General features: G+C 33.1%; 1 protein-coding gene and 1 non-coding gene across 2 annotated transcripts; both read right to left on the bottom strand.

Annotated features, from left to right (window-relative positions):
* Window positions 1–665: 665 nt before the first annotated feature.
* Window positions 666–738, bottom strand: TRNAA-AGC. Its single transcript has one exon. It is a non-coding gene; the product is annotated as a tRNA-Ala (tRNA).
* A 1078-nt stretch (window positions 739–1816) lies between these two features.
* On the bottom strand, window positions 1817–2913 carry LOC110039452 (high mobility group B protein 6-like). The gene is made up of 3 exons (XM_020744511.1): window positions 2363–2913; window positions 2166–2231; window positions 1817–2093 (listed from the first exon to the last, which is right to left on the bottom strand). The coding sequence occupies exons 1-3, from the start codon at window positions 2801–2803 to the stop codon at window positions 1992–1994; spliced, it is 609 nt and encodes a 202-aa protein (XP_020600170.1). The 5' UTR covers window positions 2804–2913; the 3' UTR covers window positions 1817–1991.
* Window positions 2914–12112: the final 9199 nt, after the last annotated feature.

Raw genomic sequence — 12112 nt, 5'->3', positions numbered from 1 at the left:
TTTTTGTTTGTGTTGTTCATGTTCGACCGTTAACTTAGCGAACAAGCCGAACATGAGCTTCTTAAAGCTGAACAAGAGTTGTTCGCGAACATTTTGACAGCTTCAGCCACAACCAAATAAAATAATAAAATAATGTGAGTCATAAAACAAGGCTACATGGAATATGATTGTGTTCTAATTTTTACAAAATATTTTATTTGTTTAAGTTTTACTTACAGGCCTACATATTCTTTAATAAACTTATTAATTTTAGGGGTAAATATGTAATTATTAAAGAGTTAGGGGCGTTCTGTGACTAAATTCCCACAATATTTATGTTGACCAAAATAAATAAAAATAAAAAGTAGTATTCACGAACATACCACAAAATTCTTAAGTATTTAATAACATAATAACACTTACCACTTCAGTATCTATATTACTTATATTCTTATACCACATAAAAAAAATTAAATTATAGAATACACCTTCTTAAGCATAATCAAAATGAAGTTGATTTAAAAGCCGCATTTAGATGACAAATATGTAAATAAATGAAAATTGAATGCTAAGGCTATAATTCTGCTTTACTTGATTATATAATATGTAAATATTCTAAAATAAAATTCAAGTAACCATGATTCTTAAAGAAAAGTAAATAAATTAATAAATAAAGAAAAAAAAAATGGAGATGCGGGGTATCGATCCCCGTACCTCTCGCATGCTAAGCGAGCGCTCTACCATCTGAGCTACATCCCCATCTTCGTTTAATTGAAGTTAATTAAATAAATAAATAAATAAAGTATTTTAATAAATTTATATTATATTTCGAAGAAATGTACAAATTTATTTTGGCTTAATTATTTAGTGTTAAATAAAATCTGAACATGAATTGAAATAAATTAATTAAAGTCGAAAATCAATATCCTATTTGCAAATTTATTTTAATTGAAAAAAATAAAATCAGCGATTAGCAATGAACTTACTCGAACTGGGCTCATTTATAGCTCTAATGAGAGGCTATGTAAATTACGAGGCTCTTATAATGAGTAATTTAATAGACTATAAAATAAAATAAATGTCATTAACTTTTAGGTGTTGACCTCTAATCGGACGGTCAGAAAATTTTCAAATTTTCTATTGGAGTTTAATACAAAATTATAAATTCAATTATTGGTGTTCTAGGAACACTTGTTTAATGAATTAGGTAGAGCCATGCCTGCCAAAATGGAAAAATAAACTTGGTATGAAAATATGACTTCAATTTGATCTAAATATTAAACGGGTCATAAAGTGCGACTCAGACACGACTTATATAGCTTTTGATATCGACATAATATTTATTTTGAAAAAAATAGGATCAATTTCGAGGTAATATTGGGTCAATTTCAAGTTAAGTTTAGGGTTAATTTATGGTTGGTGGATCAACACAAATTTGACCTGTAAAATTAAACGGGTTAGGATTCTTACTCATACCCCATGACTTCCTAAAAAATATATATATTCTAAATTTACTGCGGCATTAATAATTACAATAGTTTTTTTTTATAATTTGTCAAATAAGAAATTGAAACTCTATCTAATAATTTTTAAAAGTCTAAGAAATTTGTAAGTATAAAAAAAGAATACATTTTAATTTTGCACAAAATATCATATAAATTATAGAAAATTAGTTTCAAATACTAAAATATTGACACTATGCATCCAAATAACGTAATTTGTTCCCACAAAATCAAAATAAAAACAGTATTACAACAAAAAAAAAAAAAGAAAAGAAAATACGTAAGACTTAAATAAATTTTATTTTTATATAAATTACTCATTTCATTTACGCTCAACTTATGCCAATTACAGATGATGTTCTAATAAGTCTCCTTCATTCCAATTTGATAAGTAAACATGACCAAAACTCATTAATCATGAAACCCAAAAAAATTATAAAGTTCAAATTTTTATAAACTCTGCTTCAGCCTCCTTCATTTATGGCAATCTCTGAACCTGTAAGAGACTACTCAGTGAGAAACTGTAATAGGAGAAAGAAGCCCTTTTTCATTAGCTGCAGAGGACTCTGCATCTTCTGCTTCGCATCTCGCCGGAGAGGCACGGCTTTGCCCCTAATACACAGAAAGAATATGTTAAGAATCCTGACAAATATCTTTCATGAAAACAATTGAAATCGAATATACCATTAAAAGATCCTCCTTTCTTTTATCTTCCTCTTGTTGTCTCAGTGAACTAATCGTATCGAATCTCTGCAAATTTCATCCCAGAAAACAATCAAGCCATTAATGAGATGAACGAAATCGAGCAATCTCTCGTTTATGTGGCAGAAGAGTTGAAAAGGCAGGAATGGAGAAGGGGGGAAGGTTTTGAAGAGACGCACCAGTAGAGATCTGAGCTCGAAGAGATGGAGGAGGCTTTGGAGCTTCACCTCAAGCTCTATGTGTTCAAGCTCTCTCCTTTCAGCTTCTCTCGCTTCTTTCTCAAGAACTAGGTCTTTATCTCTCAGTATTGTCTCTGTCTTCTCCCTCTCCAATCTCAGTCTCTCTTTCAGCCGCCGCGCTGCTCCAAGTTCCTCTGCCAAAGATAACGCATCTGCGGGTGGAAGGAAATCACCGGACGCCATTGCTGGTAATGGTAATGCGGTGGTGATTTCAGTGTTCTCTTTGCTGCCGAGCACTGCTGTCTTTAGCTTAAAGGATGGGATTTCGTTCGATGAAGTTGGCTTCGATGGGAGCTCTATGACTGGATTCGCCGGAGTGTTTCTAGGTTGGAGTGGCTTCCGCCGGAGAGTTGCAGGGTTTCCGGTGATCTGGGTATCCATCTGGTGGGTTGGATTTAAAGAGATGGGTATAGCTTGTTATAGTTTTAGTGAGACGGAGAGAGAGAGAGAGAGAGAGAGAGAGTTAAGAAGTGAGGGGGACTGTATTTGAATTTGAGACGCAACGGCTATGTGGAATCTGAATGGGGAAGAAAAAGTGAAGATGAGAACAATAGATTTCAGAAAGATGAAAATGACGAATGTACCCCTTGTCGGTCGTCGGTGGACGTCAATTTGTTTCATTTATTGGTCTGTAACTCTTTATATCGATGTGTACTTTTGAAGGGCACATTTGCAAGCTCTGAGTTTTTTATGTAAACAGGATTTCTTAAAACATGACATTTTTTTTCAATCATATTTTATTGAAAGTTTAAATTAATATGCTTGATTTTTTTTTTTTGAGAAGATTTAAAGACTTAAATTTAATCTTAATTTTTAATTATTGTCTAATATGGATGAATTTAATATGATTACTAATGATTCATATTCTCAATATGCTTCTCGTTATCTGACTCAATTCTCATGCATTTATGTCTAACTTATAAAGATCAATTTTTTTTCATATATATCACCTTAAGTGCAAATGAAAATCTGCATTTTATTTTTAAAAACTTAAAAGTAGTGTATACCTAGATAAAGATCATAAAACCTAATGAGGTTTTTTTGAAGATATCTCATAGGGATTAACAAGTCTTGCGGGCTTCGGTTGCCCATATCCGAAGGCTAAGTTGTTTTCAAGCTAAGAATGTGGGATTAAAAAATTCATTACGGCTCTCTGTGGACTCTCTGCATTTTATATTAGTTTGTTGAGAGAGGCTTTGAGGGTTGAATTTCAAAATACATATTGGATTGTAGAAAAGACGCAACCTCCGGATTTCACCCTCATTTAAGAAGGATTTTTTGATATAGGGTTTAAGGTTTCCCGTAGGTGCAAGCCTCAATGGTTAATTACTCATCCCGATAAGGGGAGAGTACTTTCAATAAAGATTAGTCATTAGAACAACAACAACAACAACAAAGCCTTAATCCCACTACGTGTGGTCGGCTACATGAATCTTTTTTCTCCATTGCATCATATTTAGTGTCAAATTTTTATTTGGTTCTAGTAAATTAAGATCATTTTTTATACAATAAGCCCAAGTCCTCAATAAGCCCAAGTCCCCAAGTCCTCCTAGGTCTACCTCTGCCCTTCTTAACACAAGTCAAATCTAAAACATATACTCTCCTAATCGGATCATCAGATGGTTTACGTTTAATGCAACCACACCATCTATGATGACTTTTTTCTAATTTTGTCCGTCATTTGGTAGAAACCACACGGCTATAGGGCTTTGATCGTAACCGCTATTTTGTGTCATTCGGCGGCAGGACCATGAGAATAGAGGAATCGGGCCACACCCTTACTCGACAAACTGTTGTGGAGGGTTGATGAATTTTGCTTTTACTTTTTAATGATTGAATTTTATCTTAAATATTTGTTTCGTTTGAAAATATTGCTTTAAAAGATTGACTCATTCGGTTAAAAACTTCAGATCTACACTGTTATGTATGGAAACTGGTCCACTATTGAAATTGACATTTTTTTATGTTTGACAGTAAATTGGAATTGATGCTTGAAATTAATTGCTCTTAATTCCTTTTATGATTTGCTCCAGAAGAGAAAATGAAATAATTAATGAAATTCATTAATTATTTGATTAATTCATTAATGAGATTAATGACATGATGAAATTAATAAATAGACACGCCACTACGCCAGCTCCCCTTGTTATCTCTCCTCGACATTAGTAGCTTTCTAGCTTCTTCTTCTGGTGTGCTTCGGCTTGAAGCTCTCGGGTAGAGAGAGAATGAGAGGAGGAGAGGAGAGAGAAAGGGGTAGAGAGAAAGAATGCTTTCTTGTAATCGTCAAGGTGATCGACGAGTGTAATTCCTCGAGCAAATAAAATCTTATGCAACTCCATCAAAGTAGGTAATTTGCCGAACCACATAAATCTGTGTGTTTCTGTTGTGTTTTTCTATTTTGTGAATTTCTCATTCTAATTTTCATTTTATTGTCATTGTTTTTCATAACATACACGATAATCATCATCATATTGAAACATTTAATATCTTTATATTTGAATGAGAAACATTTAGTTTTGTTAGTTTAAGCTTATTAAAGTATAAATCATGTCGACTTCAATCTTTATAGTTAGGAGGATCGAACTATGTGATTTGGACATGTAAATTTTAATCTTTAGAATATGAACATATATTTCAAAATTACTACTCGTCAACTCCAGTCCTTGTGAGAAGGAGGATCAGACTAGTTGGGTGTTGATGCACCAAAATAACATGTTGTTTTAAGTATACATTTAAGTTTATTTTTTGTGATATTGCACTTTAAAGTAGAGTGGTTTCATGTTTTTGTTGCATGTATATCAATTTTAGACATTTTGAGCAAAAGTAGCAAAATAAACGAAATTTGGAGCCAAAACAACGAATTTTAGGATTCTGACGCCTGATGCGTCAGATTGGCGCCAGAAGTGTCATTTGACAAAGAGCTGGTGCTAGATGCGTCAAATTTGGCGTTTGAAGCGCCAAAACTCTGAACAGCGCGGTCTTAAGCAAATTTGTGCCTAAAGTGCTAGAACCGGCGCCAGATGCGCCAGAGACAAATTTTTGCTGATTAAGGCTGTTCAGGACGAATTTTGTGCAAATTTTGAAAGGGACACTTGTTCTAAACACCAATTGGAGTGATTCAATGCATGATTCAATGCATCTAAACACTTTGAAATATTCTTTGATAGGAGTGATTCAATGCATCTAGACACTTTGAAATATTCTTTGATAAAGAGATGCTTTTGGATTAATGGAAATGTCTTTTGAATTTAAAATGGTTGACTTTTGGATAGAATTTAAGAGGGAATTTGGAACTCTTTTCGAAGGAATGCAGCTTTTAATAAAAGAGAGGGAAGTCTAGGGCCTGAAGAGGTATGTAAAAGAGGGGCTGAAGAGAGAGAGAGTGGCGTGAGATAGAGAGAGAGAAAGTTAAGGGCTTGAAGATTTTCTTCAAGAATTGTTAGAGGAGATGAAATGTGAGAGATTTCTTCTTCATTACACTTTTAAGAGAAAATTAAGAGTGCTTGTAAAGAGGGAAATACTTGAAGAAAACTTCTAGGAATTTGCTTGGGAAGAATTATGAGATAAGTTGTGTATTTTATTTCTTTTTTTTGTAAACATATTTTTATATATGAAATTCGTGTTTTGTTGTATCATTCTCATGAATTCTGAGTAGTCTTCTTTGTCCTTCTCCCTACTTTCAAATATGGTTTTGTGAATAATTGAATTTATTTTATACGATTTTAAATATTAATAATTTGTGATTATTTGAACTACGATCTTCATTTTCTTTTTGATCTGGTTAATAGAATTGTTAAAATGTGTTGAGAAATGTATGTCCGAAAGGGCTATGATTTCTACAACATATAACCACATTTAATTTTATGGGGGAGGATGTGATCCATGGAGTTGAGTGCAAATAAATAGAGAAATAAACTTTATTGGATGCAGAGTTAAAGATTTTAAGGTGATAGATTAAAATCTCCAATTTAGTCAAGTTGATTAAAAACTAATGCGAGATTGTTAGCCCTCAAGTGAGTGAGTAATGTGAGGTCTGGAGTGGTAGCCGGTGTCCTCCTAGCCTAACTATATAATTAGGGACCAAACTCTGATTAGTAAATGTTTTTTATGCACTCAGAAGAGAGTAAAAAATATAATTGCTCTTATTTGACACAAAACAAGTTATAGATATTTTTTTTTCAAATGATTTTAATTTCTTCACAATCCATATACTCATTGTAGAGGGGAAAGGTGTTTTCTTAAATTTGAACTCTTCGTCACAAAAACTTGGTTTCGTTTTCGTAAGTTTGCTTTTGAAAGTTTAGTAATTAGTTTAATTAACTTTGTCTTTTACTGCATTTTATTTAGCATTCACTATATTACTTTATATTAGAATTTCGAACTTCACTTTCGTATTTTAAAATTTTTGTTTACATTAAAATCTTAAGAATTTACTTGTAGACATTTCCAACTTCTTTGTGGGATCAATATCTATGACTCCATTAAAGTTCTTTATTACTTAAGCGATACATATACTTGCGTTATTTTTAGGGGATTTGTCAGTTTAGGGGATTTGTTTTTTAGGGGATTTGTCAGTTTAAAGATTTTTAAAAGAAAAAATTATTTTCACTAAAGTTATTTTTGTTAGGATTACTAATGTATATATCGTTTGTACTTTGTAATATTGAAAAATATTTGAAAAATTAACACACTAAATTCACCCGCATCAGGCGTGACTCACAACCCTATCCTATAGACAAGGTTTCTCATTTAGCCCGCGCAGCATTCTCGGCCATTATCTTTATAATATTGTTTGAACTCAAGAACAATATAAAACCCTACATGCTATATAAATATTCAAGAATTAGTAATATTTTGATGTGACATGAATGATTTGGGTGCTATAAATATAAAAAAAATGAAGTTTTGATGTTGGATATGTAAATACATACAAATTAGTCGGTATGTGCGCAAATGCCCTCACCTTTTTATGTGGAGAAAAATTTTTCTACAAAATTCTTATAAATTTCTAACCTACCATCACCTTTTCAACACTTTTTCCCACTTATTTGTTGCCCTCTGTCTTTGGCAACTATATTATCTATTCAACCAAACAATCTACATAAGTCTGTGTCTCACTAAGGATAAAGTATTGCATACGGATGCATGCGGTGTCGATCGGACACCCTGATTGTAGATCGCAGTAATCTACGGTCCCAAACAATCTACATAAGTCTGTGTCTCACTAAGGAAAAATATTGCATACGGATGCATGCGGTGTCCGATCGGACACCCTGATTGTAGATCACAGTAATCTACGGTTAGGATGTATTTCGATTTTTTGTTTAAATGTTTTTTTAAGTGGGGCTCACCGAAATACATCATGACCGTAAATCACTGTGATCTTCAATTAGGATCTGACACCGCATGCTTCTCTGCATACGGCGTCCATATACAATAATTTTTACTTTTATTAACCCGTGGATTATTACTATAATCCTTAAAGCATTTATTCCTTTTATTTTATTTTTCCTGCTTCAATTTTTTCAAGATAATAAATACTCCCTTAAAAAAATTCACATATATTACTATTTCAATCCCTAAAAATTATATGCTTGCCACGTGTCAACCGTAGGAGTATACGGATCTCTCCCTCAGATACGTGTCGGTTCATCATATTCTAACGGGTTTATTCTTCCCTGCCGTAAGCACGTGTTAAACCCTTCCATTACAAATGATCCACCACACCTCCTCCCAATAAACAACAATGGATCTCCTCCTCCTCTTCACCGCACCCTCCCCTCCTCTCCTCAGCCCTATCTCACGCTTCCCTCTCCGGCGAACTTTTCCGGCGAAGATCGGGTATAAAGGCAGCACCTTGCCCGCCGCGCCGGCGGTTACGGCAAGACGGAGAATGGTGGTGATGGCCAAATACCGGCCGAAGGAGGAGGAGCACTTGCCGGAAGTGGAGAAAGATGAGAACTTGGAGGCGGAGGAGGAGAGATTGACGCCGGAGGAGTTGGAGAAGATTGCGGCGGCGATGATGGATGGGGAGGATGAAGGGCGTACGCCGTTGGATTATGATCGGAGGGCTAGGATCTTTCATGAGAGTTCTCTAGTCTTCAGGGAAGTTAATAGGGATTATTGAATATTAGGGCTGAGCTGTTTAGATGAAACAGTGCTTTAATGGGGATTAAAGCCGCTAAATTTGTTTTGTTTCTTATATTTCAGAGTAGCGCCGCGCAACTCGTGCGGTGTTTGGTAGCACCTTTGAATTTGATTTATTATGGAGTTTTTGAAATTCAACCAAACATAAAAGTGTGTTTTAATTATCAGTGTTCATGTGAAATTCATGTGCAACTTTTAATAAATTTTGAGTTTTCTTATTCTCATTATTATGATAAGTTATCGATTAATGTAGTACTATTTTATTAGTTTTGAGGACTTCACAAATTTATCTAAGCTTATATTTTGCTATCTACTATATTTCAGGGACATTAGCTTACATGCCACACAAGTTTTGTACATTTAGGATATGTTTGGGGAGGCCTGTACAGTAGCTGCAAGAGGCTACACAGAAGCTGTATTGAAATAAGCTGCTTTTGTTAGTTACGAAACAGCTGTTGAGGGACAAACAATCATTTTACCTCTGTATTGTAATGTTGTTAAAACATGACATTAGCTTACATGCCACACAAGTTTTGTACATTAAGGATATGTTTGGGGAGGCTGTGTCTTATTTAAAATTTACTGTACAGTAGCTGCAAGAGGCAACGCAGAAGCTGTATTGAAATAAGCTGCTTTTGTTAGTTAAAATGTTACCAAATTTTACCTCTGTATTGTAATGTTATTAAAACAAAATTGTTCATATTAACATTTTTCATTCTTAAAAGAGAATAAAAAGTTCAAATGTTACCAAATTAAAAAAATAAACACCTCACTAAACAAGGGTAACTCAACCATCAAATTAAAAAAAAAAGAGTATTAAAATAATAAAAATAAATATGATAATATTATATTTAAAATATAGTTTGTGTATATCGTGAAATAAGTTGTTTTCTTAGGAAAGTCTTTACACTTGAGTTTTTTGTTCTTCTCTTTAGACACTTGTAAAATTCTCTCTTGTAGTCATGTGGTTGTCGTGAGGTAAGCAGGGAATATTGTTGTCCGCATTAGCAGTATAATGCTCCAAAGGTACCAAAAATTCTCAAGCTCAACTTGAAGGCTTAAAACCATAAAACACATACATTTAGATGTAATGTTATCAAAAATTAATAATAGAAATCAATGTCGGTAAAATACAATTGTGAGCTGTCATAGAATAGATTTTATAAATCAACAAATTTGTCATTATAATAAAAACAACAAAACTTACAAAAAATGTTCTTGGTTCCATTTAACCCTTGTAATACCAATCTTGTATGTGTCACATATGTATATTATTAGAAAAAAATTATCCAAAAGAACCTCAAAAACTATAACACTAATAAAGGAGAAGAATTTGACTTTATGTAGTAGGATTTCACATGTGATAAGAATCAATAGTGACACATAGGCAATCCAGAAGAACACTTATGTATTTATATGGATTTTTCTATTATCTAAATATGATCCCTAGGACATGTTAGTTGACTCGTCCTAGAACTAGAGGCAGAGACAATGCTAAATTGGATCATTCGCAAGCTAACTGAATCTGCACTACCCTTTAAAGTGCACTTTCAGAGTTAAATATTGTTACAAAAGGAGATCTTCAAAACCAAAAAAAAAAAAAAACATTACTAACATTCGGTTATCAACGATTGCCTCATATGTCATCCAAGTGGAAAAAATACACGCATAAGAAATATAAATAAAATTGAGATTCCAAATAAAAATAACTTGTATAAAATTCTAATACAACAAAAAATAAAAACTTCCATAGCACATTTCAAATAAAGCAGCAACAAGAAACAAGTGTTATTTCTATTCAAAATCCAACTATAGCATTTGTAATTTGCTCCCTTAACTCTATCATCTCGCTTGCACCTATCCCATTCTGGGTTCAAGTCTTACACAAATCAATTTTGGCCTATGATAAAGATTGGCCAAGGCGTTATTCTTATGCTTCAACATGGACATGTAACTGATCTTCATCAACTTTATTGAAGTCAATTTCGTAGTGCAAAATAAGCCGTCGAATATAATTGTGAAGAGTCATCATAACAACTACAATCTACACTTATTTGAAAAACGGATATTTAGACATATGACACAGTATGACTCACTTCTTCTTCCAAACTTTAAAAGTCATTTCAAAAAAATATCATAAAGAGAAATGTGTCTTGTTGAACACTTCTTTCATGCCATGAGTTACATTGTTAGCCCTCTTAAAATTAAGAATGTGTTGTTTGGTATCAGGAAAGAGTTTGAGATACACTTTTTGTAATGATATCCAATTTTGACTAAACAATATTTCATTATTTGGTCAACAATATTGCACAAGAAAGCAATATCAAATTCGAGCTAATTTGGAGGTCGCTTTAGAAAATTGTATTTATGAGTTTTTGTTGCAAAATTGGAAATAAAATTAACATGTGCATTGTCTTTTCATCAGAGCATCACAAATTTGAAACACATATTAAAAACACATACAATCATCACATTCTATGTTGGTGACCTCTTTCGCTTGGTGCCGATGTTTGTACTCTTACAGCCACCACTCCACCAAAAATACAGTCCAACTTATCTTCAAGCTCTGAGGCAATGTCACTCAATATAATTTTTTTGCGGCTGCACCACCTACAAATCAAGAATAAATCTTTAGATTGAATAATTTTTTTGCGGCTGCACCACCTACAAATCAAGTATAAATCTTTAGATTGATTAAATGAAAACATTGTAATTTTAAAATAATTTAACATTTCAAACAGTGTCACATCTAATCTCTTGGTCTACCATTACTCAGAAGCATTGATTGCTTGCTTTATACAATCCCAACCCAAGCAAATGGATCCTCGCTTTTGCTATTTTCATAATTTCCAGTCTTTTTTTAATGGATCTCATTTGTTATTAAATTGCGTTATATCTTACTCTCATCGTGCATTCTTTAAACTTTTTTTATTATGTTATGTCAACCTTGTTAAAATAAGTGGTTGGCTTATTTCCCAACTCCACCCCTTTGACACAAAGGTCACAAAATATTAGTGTCGTCTCTTTATCCCAATTAGCAGTCGAACTTAATTTTATTGCACTGCCCATAACAGCAAGTAGCATGCAATGAACTAAAAACATAAATTCATGGGAGATAAATAAAAATTAAAAAAACATAAACATGTTCAACACCACCACCGCATCACAACCACCACCATCATATTTATCAACACATAACTAACTCCACACGACGACCTCTACCAGCTCCTCCAAATCACAGACCACCGCCTCCACACCACCAACATCAATAGCACACCACACCACACCACCACCTCCACAACACACCACCACCTCCACCGATTTAACAACAATCAAATTTTAGATTATTTGAAATATAAATACATAAGAATTGTGTTAAGATATGTAAAATTTCATATATTTTATTAGTGCAAATTATTGACCTTCTTAAATATTTTCTTCAAGGCTAATCTTATCGAAGACAACGTTTGTAGAACTATTTTATTTTTAAATTTGGTTATGTATTAATATTTTGAATTCTCCTCTCTGCTCATAATTTTTTAT

This window comes from Phalaenopsis equestris, unplaced genomic scaffold, assembly GCF_001263595.1.
Source record: "Phalaenopsis equestris unplaced genomic scaffold, ASM126359v1 Scaffold000002, whole genome shotgun sequence".
NCBI classification, from domain to species: domain Eukaryota; kingdom Viridiplantae; phylum Streptophyta; class Magnoliopsida; order Asparagales; family Orchidaceae; genus Phalaenopsis; species Phalaenopsis equestris.
The sequence above is the reverse complement of the archived record's forward strand: the minus strand, read 5'-3'. Positions and strand labels throughout refer to the sequence as shown.

Coding starts and splice junctions, on each gene's coding strand:
- LOC110039452 (XM_020744511.1), bottom strand. CDS start 2,803: ATGGATACCCAGATCACCGGAAACCCTGCAACTCTCCGGCGGAAGCCA. Junction 2,232..2,362: donor TCGAGCTCAGATCTCTACTG/GTGCGTCTCTTC, acceptor TGAAATTTGCAG/AGATTCGATACGATTAGTTC. Junction 2,094..2,165: donor GAAAGGAGGATCTTTTAATG/GTATATTCGATT, acceptor TCTGTGTATTAG/GGGCAAAGCCGTGCCTCTCC.